Genomic DNA, 22903 nt, shown 5'->3' on the forward strand with positions numbered 1-22903 from the left:
CCTGAGCCATTGCTCTATCAGAATGAGGTACAATGTTTTTGGAACTCTGGAATATATATTGAACACTCTCAGCTTCCATGAGAAACTATGGGTTAATTATAATTCCATCACTAACACAGTAAGTAGAGACTAACCTGCCCTTCATGTTTCTGACAGGGATCCTGCTCATGCACCTTCAGCAACCTTTACCACATCTTACAGAAGACCAGAGGGGAAATTATGACAATATCTTTCAAATCCTGGGACTCTGTCTTCTGGTTGCTGCTTGCTGCTGTATCAGAAGGGTAAAGCCAAAGAATCTAATGGCCACTGTAGCTGTGCCTCCTTTATAACTATAAGGCCCCAGCAGGCAGGGGCACACTTCTGAGATGTCCTCCCCAAGCAGCTCTGCAATGAACTACACTTCCCTGAACTTGGTAGGGAGCCTACCTACCTGAGGGGAGTCACATTTCTTCATTTCCTTCTCCTTTTTAGCCAGACGCTTCTTTTTCTTGTGAAGAGGTTTGGACTCCAAAATCATTTCTTCCAGTTCAAAAGTTGGGTCACAATTAAGCCTACCTTTCTGTAAAGAGAAAAGCAGGGGATCAGTCCTCAGATCCCTGTATCATTCCTAAGACGTAGAAGCCTAACACAGAGAGTAATAAATAGTTCTGATAGGGTAGCCCAGTAACTTGGGCTCTCTCTGAGGATTTGTAGAATTTAATGCCAGTGTTATTTTTACATCCCTTGATTTATAGTTTAGTTAATTTAACAAACCTCAAACTATCCCTAGGTGAGTAGTGAAGTAGACCATACTAAAATAATGTTTCCAAGATTTGGAATTCTGGGTTTCTCGGTAGATCAGAATTATGGCCATTGCTTGGTCACCTTCCAAGGTCAACAACCAAATTTCTATATCAGGATTTCTGAACATGAGGCCGAGAATTTGCTACTTGATAAATTCTCCAAATGAGTCAAGTTTACAATGAGGCCCAAGATCTATAAGTTGGAGCTTCTCATAGGGTGTCAGGAGGAAGGAGGAAGGAAGTGTCTATAGCAGGTGGTACCCGAGGAGGTGCCCCATAGTCACGCATCAGTCATGCATCCAATTACAAACCTCACCTCACTTCCTGTTACTCACTAACATAGACACTGGCACACTTGAGTACCACCACACTGTTCCTCCTTCTACCGAGCTTTACCTGACACTAACTGGGCACCTTATCCAGCTGTTCCCTGGACGAGCCATGTGCCCATGTCCCCAGAACAAGTGCCTCATTTGAATCTGAACAGAAATCCCAGATTTCTTTCTACAAGACTCTGCAGAAGCACATCACTCTTGCCAATGTTCCTGTATCCGGTAGTACAATTCGAATACCAGGGAAAGGGAAGAAAGGAGCTTCAGTAGGGCTCCAGTCTAAGGTTTATCCAGCAGTACACTATGTGATACAATTCCCTTGTTTGGGTATTTAGCCAATGGAAACTATTTCTCTGTAACTATTAATTCTCTCATCATCATCATCACCATCACCACCACCACCACCACCACCACCACCACCACCACCACCACCATCATCATCATCATCATCATCATCATCATCATTTTACTATTAGTTCTGAAAACTATGGATTGATAAAATAAAAATCACAAAACAAGAGGAATGATTCTGGAGTTTTCCCACTAGCCAACTCATAGATCTCAATGGACATGAAAGATTACCTCTTTGCAAGAAGAAAAAAAATTCTTTTCAATGAGCATATTTCTGAAAATGACTATTAGGAAGACTGGAACCACTTACAGAACAATGCATGATTAAAGCCTAGAAGCCCAGATGTTGACATCCTGTTTAGTTCCTTGCCAGTCATGTGACTTTTGGTGTTCAACTTACCGGATGTATGCTTCCATTTTCTCCTCTGTAAAGCTAGTATGGGGTGTTTTTACATTAGTGGTGAGACCCTGGGTGGACTTGTAAACAGAACAATGTGGACAGAGTGTGGGAACTATTTGGGCTTGTTAAGTTTGACTCACAGTTGGAACGAAGCCCGGAATGAGCCTCTTCTGCAGGACTGCATCCCAGTTCATGTCACTCATATAAGGGAAATTCTGAATGTCAGTCAAGTGAGAAAAGCGTTGGTCTGGATTAGGTTCAAGCAGCTGCCAATGAAATACAAGCACTTTTGTTACTAGGAAGGCTAGACAGGTGGACCAAAAAAAAAAAAAAATCCCCACTAAGTGTTCTAAACTGAGTATCCGATGGGAGTCCCTTGGAGCCGAAATTGAGCCAGTGGTTTGCTAAGTCAGTGATGCTTTCTCCTTCCTTCTCCTACTCAAATGCAAATCAGGTGGAGAATGCACGGTTTGCAATAACATCAGAAGTCAGGTTTGCAAACTGCTTGCACCAGGAATTAAAAAGACCTTCCCTCCCTGACTTTCTGACTGGGAAAGCCTGTTTTCTAAACCTCCATTTACCAAGCTCAAATCATGAAGAGACAGTGTGAAGTGAACATTGCTTTGCAGATATAAGAACTGAAGCTCTGTTTTTCAAATGACATAAAATGGCCAGTAATTCTTTTTTCTTTCTATTTTCCTTTCATTTATGGCCTGTTCAAGCCAAGTCTCACTGTACTTAGCTCATATGCAGCTCCAAGCCAAACAAGCACATTCCCTACCCAAGGAGAGGCATCCATTGACCTAGTGACAATGTAGTACTGACAGAGCGGTGTTAAATTCCCCTCTGTTTCAAAGTGCATTTCTCAATTTCTATACTTACAATAATATACAAAGCACTGTATGGGCCACAGTCATGGAATCACACTAAGTTGTGCTGATCTCTGGGAAGGTACCAGAAGAGCTTAAGACAGGAAGCAGTGAGTATCCAGGAGGAGAGAGTAGCATGTGTGAAGCCTCATGGTTATTTGACGGTGAGGAATGGGAGGAGAAGGCAAAACAGCACCACATGACTGAAGGGGTGACCAAGATACACAAGGCTCGAGGACAGTTTATAAACATTATAATGTACCATTTCATTTGATCTTTATTTAAAGGACCAATGATAAGATGCTGACCTATGGGAAAAAGAGATGAGAGGAGTGGCAGCCGCATGCAACAAACCAGAAAAGGTATGATGTGAACAAGCACATTCCCTACCCAAGGAGAGGCAGATTAGAGAGACAGTCAGGGGGCGAAGGGCAGAGACAGCAGCAACGGTTATTGAAAGTATAAATGTAGGACCCAGTGATGGACTAGATACAGAAACAATAAGTGAACCCATCTCTGGCTTGCACAGGTGGGTGAAGGGACCAGTCATCGGCAGAGAGGCCGCTGGAAGGAGCCCAAGAAATATAAGGAAATTAAGAATTACAATCTGGACACAATGAGTTTGAGAGGACCTTGAGACATCCAAGGGGAATTTTTTAGGCTGAGTTAAGAAAGCCATGTATTTATTTGAGGTCAAGTGCAGGTTATTGGGCTTTCTGGACTTCGCCTTAGCGTGCTTTCTTCTGTCTCACCTTTTTAAGAAGGGATACCATCTCTGGTGACCAGGCAGAAGGGTAAGTTACAATTGCTGTCTCAAACATGTTGACAATTTCCTTGCTGGAAGTACTGGAGCGGATGTGATATGGCCTCTTAAGGGAGAAAAAGAGAAAAAGCGTTCATTTTTATAGGTCAAAGGGGAAAAACATTGCAAGTATTTACAAGGTGAACTTTGAAACAACAAAACCTCAACAAGAACTGCTTCAAGCTGACGGACAGGGAGTCAAATGGAGTACTACAGAATTTTTAAGAAATGTCTTAGACCTATAGTTTTTCATCAAAATATCCTAGGTTCTAAGAACTTGTTATTTTACAGATACAAACAAAATATTTCAGTGGATTGAGCCAGTTTCTGACACACTGATTTCAAACTGTTTTGTATATAATTTTTAGGTTATGTCTACATAAAAAGTAATAATGAATAGAGCCTTAAATTATTATATAAAGTTGATTACAAATTACAGAGTTACAAATTTTACAAGTTATAAAATTACAGATCCATAATTTTCCCATAGTCTCCCTATAATTTGTCTGAAATACAGTGGAAGGTAGGTGTTATGGCACATGCTTGTAATCCCAGCCCTCCGGAGGTGGAGGTAGGAAGATCAGGAATTCAAGACTGACCTCAGCTACATAACAAGTTCAAAGCCAGCCTGGGATACCCAAGAGTGATACTTTAAAACAAACAAAGAAACAGACAGACAAACAAACACAAAAAAGAAAAAAAGAAAAAAGAAAAAAAACATAAAACAAAACAAAAACATATAAATACTAAAAACATAATGAGAAACTTAAGGATAGAAAATTGCTCAGAAAATATCAATTCCAGTGTCTAAAACTCTGATCCAATAAAGTATGTAGTGGAGAATTTTAAACAACAACAAAACTTTTCTAGAATAATGAGGGCTAGTCTATGGCTGCCAGGGACCAACCTTGTCTTAGAGAGGGGTTCTGAGAGAAGGGGTGTCTGGGGAATGTTGAAAACAAAGATTTGAGTCAAATCATGGGTCCAAGCTGACAACCAACCTTTCTTTTCTTTCTTTTTTTTTTTTAAATTTTTTCTATTTTAAAAAAAATGTGGTTAGCTCATCTCTTGCAAATCCTAAGGCCAGTTTTTTTATTTTACATATTAATTGAGTCATTTGCTCCAGGTTTTCTTTTGATTATCCTATAAATCAGCATCCTGTGATCCAGCCTCTTAGGGGACAACAAACACATTTTTTTTATAAACATTGCAAACTTAGATATCTGCCTGCCTCTGTTCAGCACAGATGCTTAAACTAGCAGGGTGGGACCCCCATCCTGAAAACACCGTTTCTACCACACCTGGACCTAACTTTGCTCTGTCCCAGACAAACCCTGAACTCAGAAATCTGTCTGCCTCTGTAAGCATTAACAAAAAACTTAGCTGGGTGGAATCTCTTATGATCACCATTGTATCTCCTTCCTTACTATCTTTTTGACAGGTAGGCTCACCACACAGCCGCTTTTATTCCTTGAGAATCGAGAAGCCTCTCATATAATTTATATTGCTTCCTTATTTTTTTGAGAAATTAGATATTTTTGAACCCATGCTTTTAAAGTTCTTTTCCACAACCTTAAGGGCCGTCCTGTAGGTCCCAGCTAGTGTTTGCCATTGTGCTAAGACATTAGCCACACCTTTGTTTCCCAGACTCCTGCTGTCTCTCCTTATCCTGGAGTTATTAACATTAACGTTCCTTGAAGGAGAAACATAAAATATGCACATTATTATACAAATAAGCCTTAAGCCCACAGCATCTATCAACACTTGTAGAGACCCATGACTGTTGGCCCTGTCCCAGGGGCAGAAACCATGTCATTCTGTCCCTACAAAGGGCATGCAGAACCCGACATGTGGCTTTAGTTTGAATTAAAAATAATACTAATAATTAGAAGCCAAAATGAAACACATATAAAAATCTCATTTGGAAACTTGTTACTTTCTACCCTACTCCAAAAAATTAAAAAAGTAAGATGTGTGTATGTGTTTTGTTGTTGTGTTTGTTTGTTTGGCTTTGTTTTCTAATAACAAACAAGTTGCGGATGATGTTACATCTGTCCACTGGAGGGCAGCCATTATAAACAGTAATTTCTCTACTGGGCTTTCCTGTGTTCTAGGGAAACTGTAATCAACTTAAAGCTAAAGTGGATACTATGTGCACAGGGACAGACTCCACCTTAGATTAATCGCAGGAGAGTTAATGTGTGTGTGCACATTTATCACATGACTGCCCTTTTCCAGATGTTCAAGTAATCGATGATGGATGAACTAAATTGGAGGAAGGGGAAGTGTTTGTTTTTCCCAGCAGTCAATTAGAAGGTGTTATGATGTAATCCTGAGCTAGAGCTTTGAGGCCAGAAGGATTTGGATGCTGAACCAGCTCAGTCATTTTCTGACCTTCAGTCCCTTCATGTGCAAACTGACGCTAGTTCATCGGCACAATGAATCAATCACTGGCAAAACAAGTGGAGATAACTCAGGGAGAGTTCGCTATGGTGTGACTTGTGACTAGCTGACAACATGATGGCACAAATCAAAGAACCTTAAGTACGCTACCAATGAAGAGGGAAAATATACCAAGAATGAGTGTGTGGAGAGGGTAAGTGTGAGAAGGGAGTAAATGGTACTTTGTGATGGTGTTGCAAGGACAGAACGAAATGGGATCGGTGGGTATTTGTCACAAGCCTGCCATCCCATCCCAGAACTCAGGAAGCAGAGGCAAATGGAGGAAGAGCTTGAGGTTAGCCTGGCTAACAGTGATGCTGTCTCCCTAAGACAGCACAAAGAATAGCAGAATAGCTGCAGGACTGAATGAGGTCAGTACAGAATGGTAAGGCAGGAGTGGCTGGCTTCCCCGGATAGTGTTCAAGGTCAGAGCCAGCCAGAGTGCACCTAAACTCAGAGGACGTGTCAGGCAGTTTCACTAGTGCATCCCAGTAACTTACCTGCAGTGACACTTGTAACTAAACGTCGCTGTTTCCTTTTCTTCTGATTAACTGTGTTTTGGCACAGAAACCTGTACCACCTTTTAGTGGTTCCTTCCTAGCATGTGTCAAAACTAATGTATTGATCCTCCACAGATTTAATGTTGTGAATTAAGATTGATGAAAAGTCACACAGAGTGGATAATATTAAACTATGTAAAAGATATATCCCATTTTTAATGAATCAAATAATCTGATCATGTGGAATAGAAGACAAAAACTGATATGCCTGGAAATATTTGTAAGGTGATGTATTTATAAAATGGATTTAATTATGAAAGTAAAATACACCAGGTGTTATCATATAGAAAGTTATATATTTGTGTATATATCATATATGTTATATATGACATATGTATATAACATATAGTTAATATATACATATACTTATGGACAATATATATAAGTTTCTCAATGGGAAGTTAAGGCATTATTTATGCTTTGAAATTGCTAAATATATCTACATGTAAATATCTGAAGATATTTTATCCTTATGAAAATAGAAAGATTTGAAAGTTAGTACAACAGACTGCCAGGGATTTTGTTTTTGTCTTGTCTGTTTGCTGGTGCAAATTTTATTTTTGTTTGTTTTAATTTTCTATTTTTAATTTCTTCTGAGTTACATAGTTTCCCCCCTCCCTTTCACCCTCCAAGCCCACCCATACACACCCCACTGCCAGCATAATCCACAAATATTTATCCTCATACCTACTGCTAAGTATAGTTCATATATATATATACATATATATATATATATACATATATATCTCACAACTTCTGTATCTAAGGACCAGAGATCCCTATGCAAGAAGTATGGCTCCTCCTGGCTACTTACAGTAAGATGCAAAAGAAGAGAGATGAATTACAGTTGAAAATTATTGAGCAACAAAGAAGCAGAAACTGAAAAGTTGCAAGTTTGGATTCTATTCATAACATAAAATAATGCAAAGAAGACAAAACAAGAAAAAGACAAGAGAAAATTTTTGAAAATGACAAAGGACAAGCTCACCCAGGTGTCTTACTTTGAAAAGAACATGAACGAGAAGTCTGGACAACCAATTGCTAAGGAAATGCAGCATGTGAACCAGGGGTTCACAAGAAAAGTCAGAGATGGAGGTGGCATTATGCCAGCAAAGTTTGAGTTAAAGATACAGACAGTGACTGCAATGAAGAAAAGGACACAGAGTTGAGCATCTTCTCCTCCATCTTCATGGCCAAAGAGAACTGGTTGGACTTTGTTTTGAACTTGGTACCCCTGCTGCTTTCTTATTTGTCTCCTCTTGGGTGGGGATTTCTAACCTCTGTCTGCCCATCGTTTTGGAAGCACATGATTTGTCTGGCTTTACAGGGTCCCTGCTGGATGAGAATTCTGCCGGTCTCAGATGAACCGTGGCCTGAGTCCTATCCATACCAGGTTGGGATATTCAGATGCCTCTTATGACACTAAAGATGATATCAGAAGGAGAAAGTGTTTTTGATACCTGAATATATTGGATATTTTATGTGGGTTTTAGAGGACTAAGAGAGAAAAGCCAGGGTCTGAATGCATTCCTCGACACAGTCCTGTGTTAGAGCTCTAATGCTCAGTGAGACAGGAGCGGTGGCAGACAGTTTGAGATAGATTATCTCCTAGGGGTACATTCTGACCATTAAGAAGATTAGATGATCTCTCTCTTTTCCCTTTGCCTTCATGTCCTCTCTCCCTCTTTTATCTTCTTCCCCCTCTAATCTCCTCCCCTTCCTTTCTCTGTCTTGTGAGGATATAGGAAGCCCACATTTCTGATTCTGACTTGGCCTTCCAGACTCTTCGGTCATGAGAAAATAAATATTTTCAGTTCCCCAGTTCACAGAATGTTATTTTGGTAGGCTGGGCTAAGACAAAACCTTGGGTCGAGGGGACGGATGGTATCTGAATCTTTTATTAGTTTGTAAAATTTGTATAAAATATAATTTTTAATTATATTTCTTTGATACTCCTTTTTCTAGAGAAGAGGTTCTTGCTTGAGGAACATTTCCATTCACAAAGAACTCATACACAGCAGCCACATAAGACAAGAGACCATCAAGATAGAGTACAAATTGTCTGGTGCTTATAAATCACACTTATTTGAAGACATGTGTCCGAATTGGAGCTCCATCCAATGACTGCAAAATGATGTTCTTTAAACATACAGCTTTATTTACCCAAGATAGTGAGGTATATTGATTTCCCTTCACCAGGAGTTTTTTTTAATCCATATTATTAATTTACCTGTGTAATTAATATTAAACGACAGATTTGGTGACACATGTGGATTAACCTGTGCAAAGAACTCAAGTGTTATTAACACCAGACAGTGTAGGTGCTTTCAGGTTTCAAACTGCTTGGTTTTTAGCAAACATTGCATTCTTTCATTCTGAGTTGAACCCGAAGAGGCTGGAGAGATGGCTTAGTCATTAAAAGCGCTTGCTGTGCTTGCAAAGGACCTGGGCATGGTTCCCAGCCCCTGAATCAGGTGGCTCACAGACACTTCTAAGCCCAGTTTCAGGGGAATTCAATGCCCTCTCCTGGCCTCTGCCGGTACTGCATGCATGCATGTGGGGTACATTAACATACTCAGGGCACATTCACATAAAGAAGCAGACTTTTAAAACCTTTTTCCTAGAATAATAAGAGATGAGAGGGTGTGGTTCTACCATACCCGGCCTCTCAGCAGTTCATAAGCCGTCACCCCGAGGGACCACCAGTCAACAGCGAAGGAGTAACCCGATTCCTTCCTAGCGCTGAACATCTCGGGTGCTGCAAGACACAGAAAAGGTCAGTTCCACTCCCCAAGATACCAATCAATCTATTTCCCCAACACATTCCTCCTAAGGAAAATTAGCAGCCTGAAAGGTGTAAACACTTCCCCGGGGTGTTTATTATCCTTTGGTAGATTGCGCACAGCGGGCAACACTCTCTAATTTTTTTTTTTTTTTTTTTTAGCTCTCTCAGCAGCCCCATTCATCTGCTAACATAAACAGCCACACACAGTCCTTAAAGGACAAAAAAGTCTCTTATTTAGATGGCGAACCTCTTACATTGTAGGTTCTATTGGGCCTCAAATGAGCTGCTAACTCTAAAACAAAGGGAGCTGAGGGGGAGGGGAGCTTGCTGTCTTCATCTGAGAAGTCAACGCTAAAGGAGCTGAATGGATAAAATAATCTCAAAGTGTTCGGATTTGTGTGAGGCACATAATGGCGTGGCTGTCTGTCTTGGGGATACCTGGATGCATCGAAGGGGACAAATGTAGCTTCCTGTTATGTGTGTGAGGGCAGGAGAAAAAGCAAGGGCACCCCGGGAAGTTTAGCACTTTGAATATCGATGAGATATGTACACTTTCTAAGTATAGCCTCTGAGTTGACTCTACTGGAATGAACAGTCATCATCAACCGAACCTTCAGAGATGACCCCTCAGGTCTTCTTTAAGCACTTTGCCGTACCTTCCTAAGAAAAATTCTTAGGTCCTAAATGTTAGAACAGGGGAAACAAAGGTCAGACCAAGGGCGGGGTTTGGGGCTGTTGCTCAGTGGGGCACACGCAGTGTCTAGTACAAAGCCTGACACTCAGAGTCAGTAGACAGAAGTTTATCACACCGACGAATGGACACTGAAGCCAGACTTGAGGTCCTTATCTCTGCAGCTGTGCTGGGCTCAAATGTTGCCTCTACCACCTGCTGTGCCCGTGAACAAATGAGTGGGCACCGGCAAGATCAGAATACAAAAACAAAAACAAAAAAAATCCTCTTCACCAGTTTAGAAATGAAATGAACGAATGCATGTCCAAATGTCGACATAGTGACTGCCATTTGCAAAGTCCAAAAAAAAAAAAAAAGAAGAAAAAAAAAAGAAAAAAGGGAAAAGAATTGGCCTAGTTCAAAGGTTCAGAGTTGATGCCAAGCATCCTGTTAGGTAAGGTGCTGATGCTGGGCAAAGGAAATCTTGAGGGCATGGGTCTGTATACTCGAGTCTGCTTGCCTGTGCATTTGAATTCTGACTAAATTTCTGTGGACAGCTTCCTGCTGCAATTGTAAAGCACGGACATTCTTATGCTCACGACCCACTCTAAGAGCTTCGCGCTGGACAACTAAGTGGGTCTCACGCCCTGGTGAATCCGTGGTTCACACATCACTGTGTTCTTTCTCCAGTCCCAAATCCCAGTGCAACTGGGAAGATAATGGCCCTGACCCCACTCTGCTCCCACTTCCAGTTAGAAGCTCCCAGATAGAACAGACTGTATTTTTGTGTTCGTCAGTGTTGAACCCCCAATCATCTCCAAGGAGACAGGTGTCAAGCATGGCACTTAGGAGACATCCAGACAATTTGGAGGCATGGCAGAGGCACTGTTCTTAGAAAAACATGCCAAACAAAATAAATGTTACTCCAGGAAAGTAGCACACTGTCATATCAGGTCATCCTGGGAAGAGATATTACTATTTTTTCTTTTTAATGTTGCTGTTGACTTTTTCCACTGCCTTTTTGCTTCCTATTTCTTCTGTTTTCAAACACAGAGGCATTTGTACATGCATTCCTTCACTAAGCAAACATTCACGATGTGCTAAGTACTAAGCAGTTACGTTGGGAGTTTAAGAGCAAAAACCACAGCATACAAAAGTACCATGACACAGAGGAAGGTGCGGACAGGCTTTCTGTGGTTCTTTGAGAAGATACCCTGCTCCTAAGAGGAGAAATGGAAAGACACCCGCTATCCTCCAAATAGACAGGGGGAGGGGTGATTTGGGCAGACATTTTTCTTTTTTTAAAGTCTTTCAACATATACATTCAGAAAGTATCTGAAACATAAGAGAAATGAGAAAATATTCAGAAGCCAGCACCCCTGTAACTAGCTCACCATTGAGAAGCACTATCTTGCTCCCACCACTGCACTGTCCTGTCCACCCTACCTGGAACTCACCATCCTGAATTAAAATTGAGCAATTGTTTGTAATAATACATGAATTTCTAAATGGCAGTTTAACTTTGCCTTATATATATATAAGGTATATATATATACCTTCCCAGGGCCACAAATTAGTGGGCTGAGGGCGTGGCTAGCTTCGTAGCTATTACAAAGGATGTTTCAAGCAATGATAGTGAAGGAAGCAGTAACAAAACAAACAGAGGGGGCTGGGGGAGGAAGGAAAACATCCCTGCATTCTATCAAGTTAAATGCTCTGTAGTCACTGGTGTCTTGCTTTAATTTGTTCAGTATTTGTTTGTGATTTATCCAAATTCCCCCGCAAGCTTACTTTGAATTTAATGCTACATAAATACATGGTAATTTACATATCTGTCCCATTGTGGATAGCTGTCAGGGTCATTTTTAATTTGGGAGTGTTGCAAACAGTGCTGTTTTGACCATTCCTTGGCCAGTATGATCCTGTATCTTTACTGATATGGTCAGTGTGGGGTATGCTGGGTGTGCATTTCACACATGCAGATAAGGCTAAGCTACTCACCAAAGGGCTGTGCCTTCACACCAAGACAAGGGGCCAACGTGAGACCAGGGGCCAACATTCCTTTAGCTTAGTCTTTTCCACACTTGCACCAATTTGTTGCAGGTACCCCTTTATTTCATTGCAATTTAAAATGAATCTCTACTAATTACTAATATGCTTGCCATATTTTATATATTTAATTTGGCATTTGATTATTATCATCTGATGTGTTCGGAGTTTAAAATTGTAGACATTGGGCTTCTTGCCAGGATGTAAGGAAACACCCCCCCCCAATAATTCTATAATATAATGAAAACAGCTCATAAGATTTTACAGAAATGATCCCAAATCTCACTCTTGAGAAAAATGTGCAAATGACTAGCTTTGTGGGGAAAAAAAGCCATGCATATTTCATAGGTTAACATACATTATAAAGATATGGTAAATCAGCAGCTGACAGACACAGATACTTACACCCAACCATTAGACTGAAGTCAGGGACCTCTATGGTTGAATTAGGGGAAGATTGAAGAAGCTGAAGGGAGAGTAACCCCATAGGAAGACCAACAGTCACAACTAACCCAGGCCCTAGGGAGCTCCTAGAGCTGAGCCACCAACCAGGAGTATATACAGGCTGGTTCAAGGCCTCTGGCACATGTGCAGCAGAGGTCTACCTGGTCTAGACTCAGTGAGAGAAGATGCGCTTTATCCTTGAGAGACTTGAGGCCACAGGTAAGGGGGAGGCTGTCGAGGGGTGGCTATCAGTGCTGAGGGGGAGGAGAAAAGGGATAAAGCAGAGTGGGGGGGGGTCACCGAGAAGGGGGACAATGACTGGAGTGCAAGAGTCCTAGGTCTCCACACAAAAATGAACAGTTTGATCATATTATCAAGAAGTTCAATGTTCATGCTAGCAACCTAGCAGTCAGTAGACAAAAGCAAGGAGATTGCTTCATGCTCAAAGTCAGAGTTTCACAAAAGGTTCCAGGCCAGCCAGAGCAACATGGAGGGACATTGCCTCAAAACAATGGATTTCAGAACTAACAAACCAAGGAGACAGGCCACTCCTGTACCAAAAAACAAAACAAAACAACACTATTTCTTGCTAGGATCTAGGATTTAATATCCCCAATATATTTTTATATAATATAAATATATAATATATGCTATATATTAATATATATATAATAATTAAGGTGGGACTTAGTCCCATAATCACTAAGAAGGACAAGACAAGGGAAAAAGAGCAGGCCTAACAAAAACAGACTTTGTGAGCAGAAAATTTATAAAACTTCACAGAGATGGATTTCAATATCACAATGTGTCTTCACTTCTACTGATCATTTTTGGAAGCTTTGAGGTCCTCATGATCAGGCAGGAGCAAGGACACAGGGAAGTTTGTGTGTTAATTTCTCTTGTGCTAGTAGAAATCAATATGAATCTTCTGGGAAAGACATGACATGTCCTGTGACCAGAAATTTTTTTCTTGCAAAGTTAGGTTTAGTTAATAAGTAAAAATTTTATAAACACACACACACACACACATTGTACACAATACATTTTAGAATATGCATTCAATCTGAATGGATAAATTGGGCAACCATAAATTACAACATATATAACCATTAATCTCTTTGACATTTAGTATGTGTGTGTACTTGTACATATACTCATACATGTATGCCATGATTTAAATGACAACTTGTAGGAGTCCCTTCTTTCTTCCTATTATATGGGCTCTAAGGACCTAACTCAAGTCTTCATCCTTGACAGTAAGCACCTTTACCTGCTCAGCCATTTTGTTGGCCATTTACTGTTTCTTATATAGAAAAATACCAAAGTTACTCTGAAGGATCCTTAAGAGTAAAAGACATTATTTTATAACAGAATTTATCACAAGAAATAATGAAGTTGATGGAAATGATAGTGCTAATAAGATTTCTATGATGAAATTATATTGCAGAATGTGAAACGACCTAGTATTCAACAGTAGAGGAAATGAGACATGTTGTTGTCATGCACTCCGATCTATAGCACATGACGAGAACTTTAGTTCTATTTACTGACATGGAAAAATGAACAGCATTGGTTGTCAGACAAGACTCAGGCTCTGTGCTCAGAGGGAAGAGGGCGTCATCCCCAGTAGAGGTGTGTTGACTGACTTGAATGGAGGGCATCAGATGGCTTAAACCAGTGCATCTCAACCTTCCTAATGCTGTGACTCTTTAATACAGTTCTTCAGGTTGTATCGACCCCAAACATAAAATTATTTTCACTGCCATTTTATAACTGTCATTTTGGGCTGTCATGAATCATAATGTAAATATCTGATAGGCAAGAGACCTGATATATGAAAAGGTCATTTCACTCCTAAACAGATTTCAACCCACAAGTTGCGAACCACTGGCTTAGACCATGTTCCTAGTTTCTTGTTGGATCTGTTTCCTAACTGATCAGACTGGTCACTTCTAACGTGAAAGGAGCAACCTTTATTGCCATACGGAATTGTTTTAGAGCCAGTGACCCAAAGCTTGTTCCCAGAATGTACCCAGCTTGCTAGCAAATGTCAGTCATTATGCCATTATCACTACCATCCCCTTGAATGGTCCAAGCAAAATGTTTCTAGATTCAGGCTTCATTTCATGCTCTGTCAATCACTTGCTCTATGGTTATGATCACATCATTTTCTCTCTGGGTTGGAGGTTTTTGATATATGAATAAAAATAGTAACAATATCTATCTCCCAGGATTTGTTCTAATGATGTAATAAATATTAAAGACATAACAACTCATCTGGGACACTGCAAGATAGTAATGGTTATAACCTTTATTTATATTAAAGAAGCTTAGTCTAATCTAGCTTCTAAAAACATAAAGACAAATGTGTTTGTCCAAAGAAAGAGTTTGATAAATATTACAATTGCCCATTAAAATTGTGAAAATGGGCCAGTGCCTAGATTCCAATTTACTAGTTTTACTCTATGGAATGCTAGAAATGATGACTGTGAAACATTAAATTATACAGATATATACTAAAAGGACTGGGGAGAGGAGAGAAAGGTGTCCTCCCCTTTACTTCTGTCACCATGGAAATCATCCCTAGAAACCCCAGACGCACACTTACTGATTTGTTGCCAAGAAAATAGTCTATAATGTGGAAACCCAGGAAACCTGGGGAACAAACTGGACAGACCAGCAGGCCTGGATATTCCCTTTTATCACTAGATTGCCATGGGTTTTAGGAAGAAAAATGGGCTGAATTCTATGTGCCCATTATTTTAGAAGTGACAAAAGAGATTTATTTCCCCCACTGGTCCTTGAAAGCCATGAAATCTGAAGTTGTTCAAATGTTACATAAAATAAGGCTCACTTTTATTTTTCCAGAGACAATCTTGTGCTGGCCTTTTATGTAAGAGTCCCCCTCCCCTTGTCTCTCGTAACAGGGAGGAAAGAGAATAAACTGAAACGGAGAGTTTAAAGTGACATTGCTCTCCTCCATTTTTCAAGCTCAGACTTTTTCTATGATATTCTCTGAGCATATCTAGCTTGTGCCATTCATTCTACCCTTTACAGAACCCCTTCCATTCTAGCAACTTTGAGATCTTAACTAATTAAGGGAGATACAAAAGTAGAAAGTGGATTTCCCTCTTCTATCGTCTGTGAGCAATCCTGCATTGTTTAATGTATTGCTCTCTCTGGTTGGTATCCCACACCCACTGATAGCTTATCAACCATCAAGATCTAATACATTTGATTATTATAGTGTTTCAAATATCTTAAAATCCAGTAGGTCGATTTTGAAGAGCAGTGTCTGAGAGCTCATTCACCCACCTGACCAGCCTGGAGTTTTTTAAGCCTTGGTGTAGAGATGTAGGACTTGGCTGACTTACACATCTCCATCTCTTGTTTCCTAGTAAGCACTAGTTATGTATGTTTCGACGTGTAAAAGGAATCATGGAATCCTCCTGCAAGTATGAAGAGCCTGTCCCAGGGTTGGCAGAGCTTGTCAATTCTGCTTGCACAGTAGTAAACTAATGTAGAAGTAATCATCTAAGTCTGATGATTTCAGGGGACTCACCCTGAGAAAATGCGGTACAGTTAGTACAGACTGTGACTGTTGATATCTCCAGTAAGCCACACAGATGTGAGTCTCCCTTTGAAATTCTAACCCCAGAAGTATGGGCACCTCGTGAAGCTATACCACAGGTTCGACCTAGTTCCACCAGAGTCAAATTCCATTGCCACCAATAAGACTTGACTCCACAGTCAACAAACGCTCAGGAACACCTAGGCTCTGTTATCTCAGTAATCAGCTTACCCAGCATGCAGACAGACATCTAACCTAAATTTGAATGTTAAGATTCTGTTATTACTGCCAACCCAATAACTGACAGATGATTATGAGTATTAGGTCACATCTTTAGGAATGATATGAGAAGGGGATCCTTTTCAGGACTGTGAGAACCACACGCCTCCTGATAAATAGTTCTCTATATTTTCCAGAGTGGAGACAGGGGACACCAAGTTCTCGTGACATTGTGTCTCTCTGCAGATGAAAGCACTAACATCTGAAGTTGGAGTTTGTAGCTGGTTTGCTGCTACAATTAAATGTTGATTTTATGGGCTGTTTGACCCCTAGCCCTACACTGTTAATCACCCCTTTGTGAGTTCTTAATCATCAAGGGATAAAAGAACAGTCCTACAAATCACTGTAAATAAAGGCATGCATATAGCAGAACAGTTCATAGGCAAAATCTTCTTCTCTTAAATAAAAATCTAATTGATCAGATTGTTATGAAAATGAAATTGAAGCTAATCTCATAACTGGGAAGGTGGTTTGAAAACCTTACTGCATTGTGCATGTGTCCAGTATTATTTAAAAAACACTGAAGGTACTGATCTTGTCATGTGGCATGACTCTACTTATCTCTGATTCTTTTGTTTTGATTTGTTTTGTATAAGTTGCATGAGGTAGAGACATTATGTATGTGCTTGTCAATAGGTCACTGTCATCTCAAAACCCTTCTATATACACATGTAATTAGTCATTGACTAAATTCATACTTTTTCTCAGAATCAGATACACAAGGTCATATAATGGCATTTGCAGAATGTGACTGATGTCACTGGTGAATCAAGATCACCCCATGTAGCTTGCTAATGCAGAAGCTTCAGCCTCACCTCAGACCTATTAAATCAATAGTCCTCACGTAAAGTCAACCAGAAAGGTGCTTGCCAGCTCCAGGTCCAAGTCCTTATGGATTTGACCTGCAGTGAGTGGTAGCTAGAAGAATCAGAAACAAAAACAATCTGTTCTTCTTACAAATGGAGAACACGTGTGAAGCTGCTCATACCCACCCATGTAAGGCTTGGTGCCAGCTACGGTGGTGATCCTAGTCTCCTTGGGCAGCATGGCAGCAATGTTGAAGTCTGTGATGTGCACATGCCCTGTGGGGAGAGGAAGACCAGGAGAATGTTAAATCCTTTCAACCAAGAACAGCCATGCATCTAACTGAAGAGATCTGAATGTTTAGCCTGTTAGTTCTGGTATGCTAGCCGCAACTGAGCACAGGCAATAAAATCTCCTTTATTCCAGTCTCAAGGCCAATGAAGTCTTAAACCAGCAGGTCTGTAGCAGCCAGAACATGATATGCAGCCATTAGTCTCTGACTATAAACTTGTAGTTCAACCTCAGACTATTTGAATTTAGTGGTTGAGTTCATGCTCCACAAAGCCTTCTGAGTATTATCGTCTGCTGGAACCAGTTTAGACGGTTTATCCTGTGCACAGCATGCAGGATACAGCCTTAGTCTCACAAAGCATCCCAATTCTCATGATCTCTTATCGAATCTTTTTAAAAATACAATTAAATTACTATATGCTAGCCTGGGTATGGATCTGCATTTTTCTGTTGATACCATTTGCAAGTCATGGCAGGTTGTATTCAGTGACCTCTAACAAAACAAATTCTATCAAAGGACAACAGGCAAAATTGACATTTTTTCTTTAAAAGGATTGGGGTCTAGGAGAAATGATCTATGTCCTGACTTCTGTCCGTCTCTGACAGGTAGTAGACATTAAGTCCTTCCTTGTTCTACATTGTGCCTAAAGTGCCCATTATTAAAAATCAAAGAACGGGAGTTGGGGGAAGGATTGAAGGAGCCTGAAGAATCAAGGACCTCACAAGAAGACCTACGGAGACAACTAACCTGGGTCCATGGGGGCTCACAGAGACTGAACCACCAACCAAAGAGCATGTGCAGGCTGAACTTAGGGCACTGACATCTGTAGCAGATGTGTAACTCGGTATTCATGTGTGTCCTCTAACAATTGAATGGGGGCTGTCTCTGACTCCATTGACTGCCTTTCCCCTGGCTAGACTGCCTTTTCTTGCCTTACTGAGAAAGGATGCATTCAGTCCTGATGAGATTTGATATGCCAGGGTGGATTGGTACCCAGGGCTGGGTCTCCTGTTCTCTAAGGAGGGTCTCTAAGGAGAAAGGGAGAAGTGAATGGGAGAAGGAATGTCGGAGGTTGGGACTGGGAGGAAAGGAGGAAGGGGGAATGTAATTGGACTGTAAAACAAATAAACAGATTAATAAAAAAATTAAAAATGGGTAGGTTATTATGATATCTAGGGCCTTTGTGAGTTATGACACACAACAATAAAATGGGTCTGTAACACACAGCAATGACATGTACAAATGTACGTGTAGCACTTAGGTTTTGTAGGAAATACACCTTATATAAATAGTATTCCAGGGTTCCTCCATTTATGTCTGGAAGGAAGAAAAGGGCAGAGTAGGAAACTCAGGCCAACAAACCTGTTATGTTAGCTGTTGGCACAACAGTTATCTGCCTGCCTAGGAGTGTGAGCTATTGGCCTTTTCATTTATATGTGTCTGCTGTTTTGATGAGATGGCATTACAGAGGGAATAGCACCTGATTCTCTTTCCAGGGTCCCTAGTCCAAACTCCTCTCAGCAAACCTTCCAGTAGCATATAGCCCATGGCTAAGGAAACCTCTATCTCCATCAACATGGTTCTGTTTTGTGCAGAAACACTTCCTTTTGTTCAGAAGACCTTTTCATAAGGTAAAATCAGCATTAGTCAAATTGAAAGTGTTCTTGGCCAAGTGACACAAGGGAATGATGTCAGTAGCTCTCCTTCACAAACTGGAGATTGTCTCAGTTTCTTTTTCATTGATTTCTCTAGAGTTTATGCTCCAAATATTGGACACTTTTGAAACTCCAGGCAAATTAAGTGGGCCTGAAATTGTCACTGTCATGAGCCTGTTCTCTGGAGTCAGCATGCATGGCATTAAGTCTAATCTCCACCCTTAACCAACTATATCACCTTGGACAGGTCCACTGTGCTCTCTGACTATAGTCTTACCAAGTAAGGTTATAGGAAACTGAAAACTAGCTGTGTCCTTGGAAGACAGCCCAGCACTTGTTGGGGCACCAGAATTGTTGAAATTCACTATAAGAAACCAAGGTATGCATTTTACAAAACACATATGCCAGTGACCCCTGCCCTGCAACTACAACTGGACTAATGGGAAAGCCTGGTGCCTACATTGGAAGTAGCAAACTCCAGAAGGACGATCAGGAGCATCTAGGCATGGAACCCTTTGCTAAAACCTGGGGCTGTGTTCCATCCTCAATTCAAAGGTTACGTAGACTCATGTCCAAGTGGAATGTGAAGGATGCTTTGGATACGCCCAGTTCCTGAAGCCTGTGCTTGAGTGAGAAGCACCAGTGTCACTCAGGAACTTGGAAGAAATGCAAAACTCTGAGCCTCTCCTAATTCGTGGCTCAGGAACACTGAGATCCATTGCCTAGTACTTAAGCACACCTTAGATGACTGTGATACCAGAGGGAGTTCGACATCATTGCTTTGAAAGAAGACCTGGCTCAGTGGATTAGTGAGACTGTTTCAGGCAAACAAACAAACAAAAACAAACACACAAACAAAACCACCTGGTCATCACTGATAAATTCCTGCAGTTTGGCTAAATGAATGCTGACCGTTTCCCCCATTAATAGTTACATGATTCCTTCAACGTTCAAAATGTTGTCCCAGTTTGTCCCAGTGAAATGGTCCCTGTTGTATAGGTGGCTGACTGACTAGCTTATGGCAAATTTCCTAGGATCCAGAAGTGGCAGAATTGGAGTTAAGATCCAGAAGCTGCTTTAGGATCAAGACTTTGCCCTAGTGACACTTTAGTTCAGATTCTGAATCTCTCAAAATGCTATGTGTTCTGTCACAAAACCAGAGGACTGAGTAAACTTGAAGCAAGTTCCTTTTTATTAACTCAGACATTGCCCCCACTGCAGGAAGTGAGAAAGAACGGGGAAAGAATTATCTGCAGCCTAGGATTTATGGGAGATCTAGCCGATTGCCATTAACAACTTTCTGGTGCCATCCACGAGGCTGAGCCTCTGTTCTCGTGGTTGCTTCTCTCCTGAGCTCTTGCTTTCCCTGCCAGGTTCTCTTCTGTGCTGGGAGGGTGACATCCAAGGGTGGGCTCGCTGTGATGGGTTGAAGGAATGAGAACTTTCCTTGAGACGAAGAGGATTATATGCTTTTATTCCACAATCTAGGCCTCCATGCAACTCCTGGCATAAAGTTTCTTAACACTAGGACTATGGAGATACTAGATTTATTAAGTCGTTGCTATGGAGCTGACCTGGGCATTGTAAGATGTTTGGTATGAGGTTCTCTGGTACATGACTAAGAATTTTCTGATCTAGATACCTGGCAAGGGGGCTGGGAGGGTTGACCTTGGACAGTGTAATATAATAATCTCATCTCATTTGACAAGGCTGCTGAGTTCAGCTACCACTGTTGTCGTTAGCTGTATTCTTCTCGCTGTGGCTCTGCTTAGTCTGAGGCGCTTCCCACCAACACATTTCCCTAGGACCTCCTATTTAATCGGCCAACAGTAGCCATAACTATTAAAATGCTCCTGTTTTCAGGCATTTGCAGTATGTCCAACCCACTTTTCCTACAATGTTAGATATTCTCAACATTTGCTAAGACATGGTCGTCATTATCTGGGGTCACATGTATCAGCCTACATCTTCCATAGGACATTGTCTTGATTTTTCAGCACCTGTTGGACTCTGCATGGAGGAAGTTGATAAGATAGGAAGCTCTTTTCTCTCTCACTCTCCAGACTGAACTGCTACCTCCCGCTTCTGTGACTACAGATGATATTAAGACACTAAATTGTGGCTATTTTTATAATTACCAAAGTCTTTGAAATGCCAGGCAGGCGTTATTATTCCTCTGAATGTAGCATTTATTTTCTGAATAACAAGAAAAACACCAACATTTTCGGCATTATGGAAGTGATAGAATTTGATTGGCCATGTTGACTGGCAGGAAATAAAAAATATGTTTCAGGACAGAGAGCTGTGATTCATCCAAGACCTGTTGCCATATTGGTTTTGAACTAGTATAAGGGAGATATCTGTGGGGAGCAATAACTTGCGTGCTCAAAATGAAAAACATATTTTATGTCAAATGCTGCACCGTGGAAAGAGTCTCCGTCTTGGGTGATCTCCCATAAAGCCCACTATTGGCTGGTGAATATGAAACTATGAATCATTAGAATAAAATAGAGGTTCAGCCTGTTACTGAGCACAGATGAATGAAGATAGCCACCGCATGATACAGACAACACTCGCTGGAGAGAAGAAGCACAGAGGATGCATGTAAGAAAAATTACACAGCTGCCCTTCACAGCTGCTAAATTCTCCATGCCAGGGGTGAAATATTGAAAATGTGGCAGTAGAGATGATTGAAGCTTCAACTCTGAGAGGTACATGGAAAACCAGAGCAGCTGCTGCTCCAAAGGGCAGGCATCTGTTTGAGGTGCCACTGGTTCTCATAGAAACAACCACAACAGGACTAGGGAATTCATTCACTTTCAAACAATGAACGGTGGTTCACGAACAGTGTTGAAGTCCTAGTTTTTTTTAATAGCCTAAATGAAAATTAATTCAAAACAATTATTTTCTCTATAAAGGGATATCTGGGATAGTGTTTACAGAGTGTATCCCAGATTTTCTTTTTGTCTGCTCTTACTTTACTCATTTCCAGAAATATTTTTCTTTCATCAAAAGCAACAATTCTGAAGGGGACTTAAGAATGGGAATTTGATATAATTCTTTTTGTTGTTGTTATTGTTGTTGTTGATGATGATGATGATGACGATGCTTAAATCTTGAATCCACGAGAGTGAGAAGGAATATTGGAGATTACTCATCATCTGAGACACTGGAACTTCCCCCAGGAAGACTGGGAAGACAGTTTCCACACCCCAAACCACAAAGGCCTATGAGAATACAAATGTCAAGAACAGACCTTAGACAACTGTGCAAGTGAAGGAAGCCGGCATGGACCATGGCATGTGGAGGCATTTGAAAATTAAGGATAGAGGATCTTGTTTAAATTCATGATTCAATAAGAAAAGAGGGATCTTTTATGAATCACATCTTGAGAGCCAAAGTAATTCTCTGGAGAAGTTTAGTAAGCACTTAACTTTCATACATTCTAATCAGAGATCTTGGCTACATCAGATACCTGCTGCTCTACACAAAGCCACACAGAGCATCAACACAGTCCTTGTTCAGCTCTGAAAGCTTACATGACTGATGGTCACAAATATATAGAGGGCTGCAGGCCAGTGACCAGCCTGGCTTTCTGGAAGTTAGGTGAAGCTCCTACCAGCCCTTTCAGGGCCTGGGGATTCAAATCTCCTCAGCTGGGAACCAGGGTATCTTCCACTGCCCCACAATGGAAGTCATGCTTCCAATAGGTTCTAAGAGGATTTTTTTTCTTCCTTTTGTTATGGTTGCTATTGAAGTATTGGTATCACCATTGTTCTGTCAATGTTTGTAATGATCCCAGGATGTAAATGG

The 22903-nt window shown here is 40.8% G+C and overlaps 1 protein-coding gene across 1 annotated transcript in view; it reads right to left on the reverse strand.

The window, feature by feature from the left end:
- Positions 1–22903, reverse strand: part of Stk32a (serine/threonine kinase 32A) — a 108942-nt gene that overhangs the window by 1343 nt on the left and 84696 nt on the right. Inside the window, exons 6-10 of the mRNA XM_032885965.1 lie at positions 17332–17421; positions 9202–9299; positions 3490–3606; positions 2009–2134; positions 434–562 (exon numbers count right to left, since the gene is read on the reverse strand). Of these exons, the coding sequence (XP_032741856.1) occupies positions 434–562; positions 2009–2134; positions 3490–3606; positions 9202–9299; positions 17332–17421 (560 nt within the window). The remainder of the gene's footprint in view (positions 1–433; positions 563–2008; positions 2135–3489; positions 3607–9201; positions 9300–17331; positions 17422–22903) is intronic.

This window comes from Rattus rattus, chromosome 15 (assembly GCF_011064425.1).
Source record: "Rattus rattus isolate New Zealand chromosome 15, Rrattus_CSIRO_v1, whole genome shotgun sequence".
Classification (NCBI taxonomy): domain Eukaryota; kingdom Metazoa; phylum Chordata; class Mammalia; order Rodentia; family Muridae; genus Rattus; species Rattus rattus.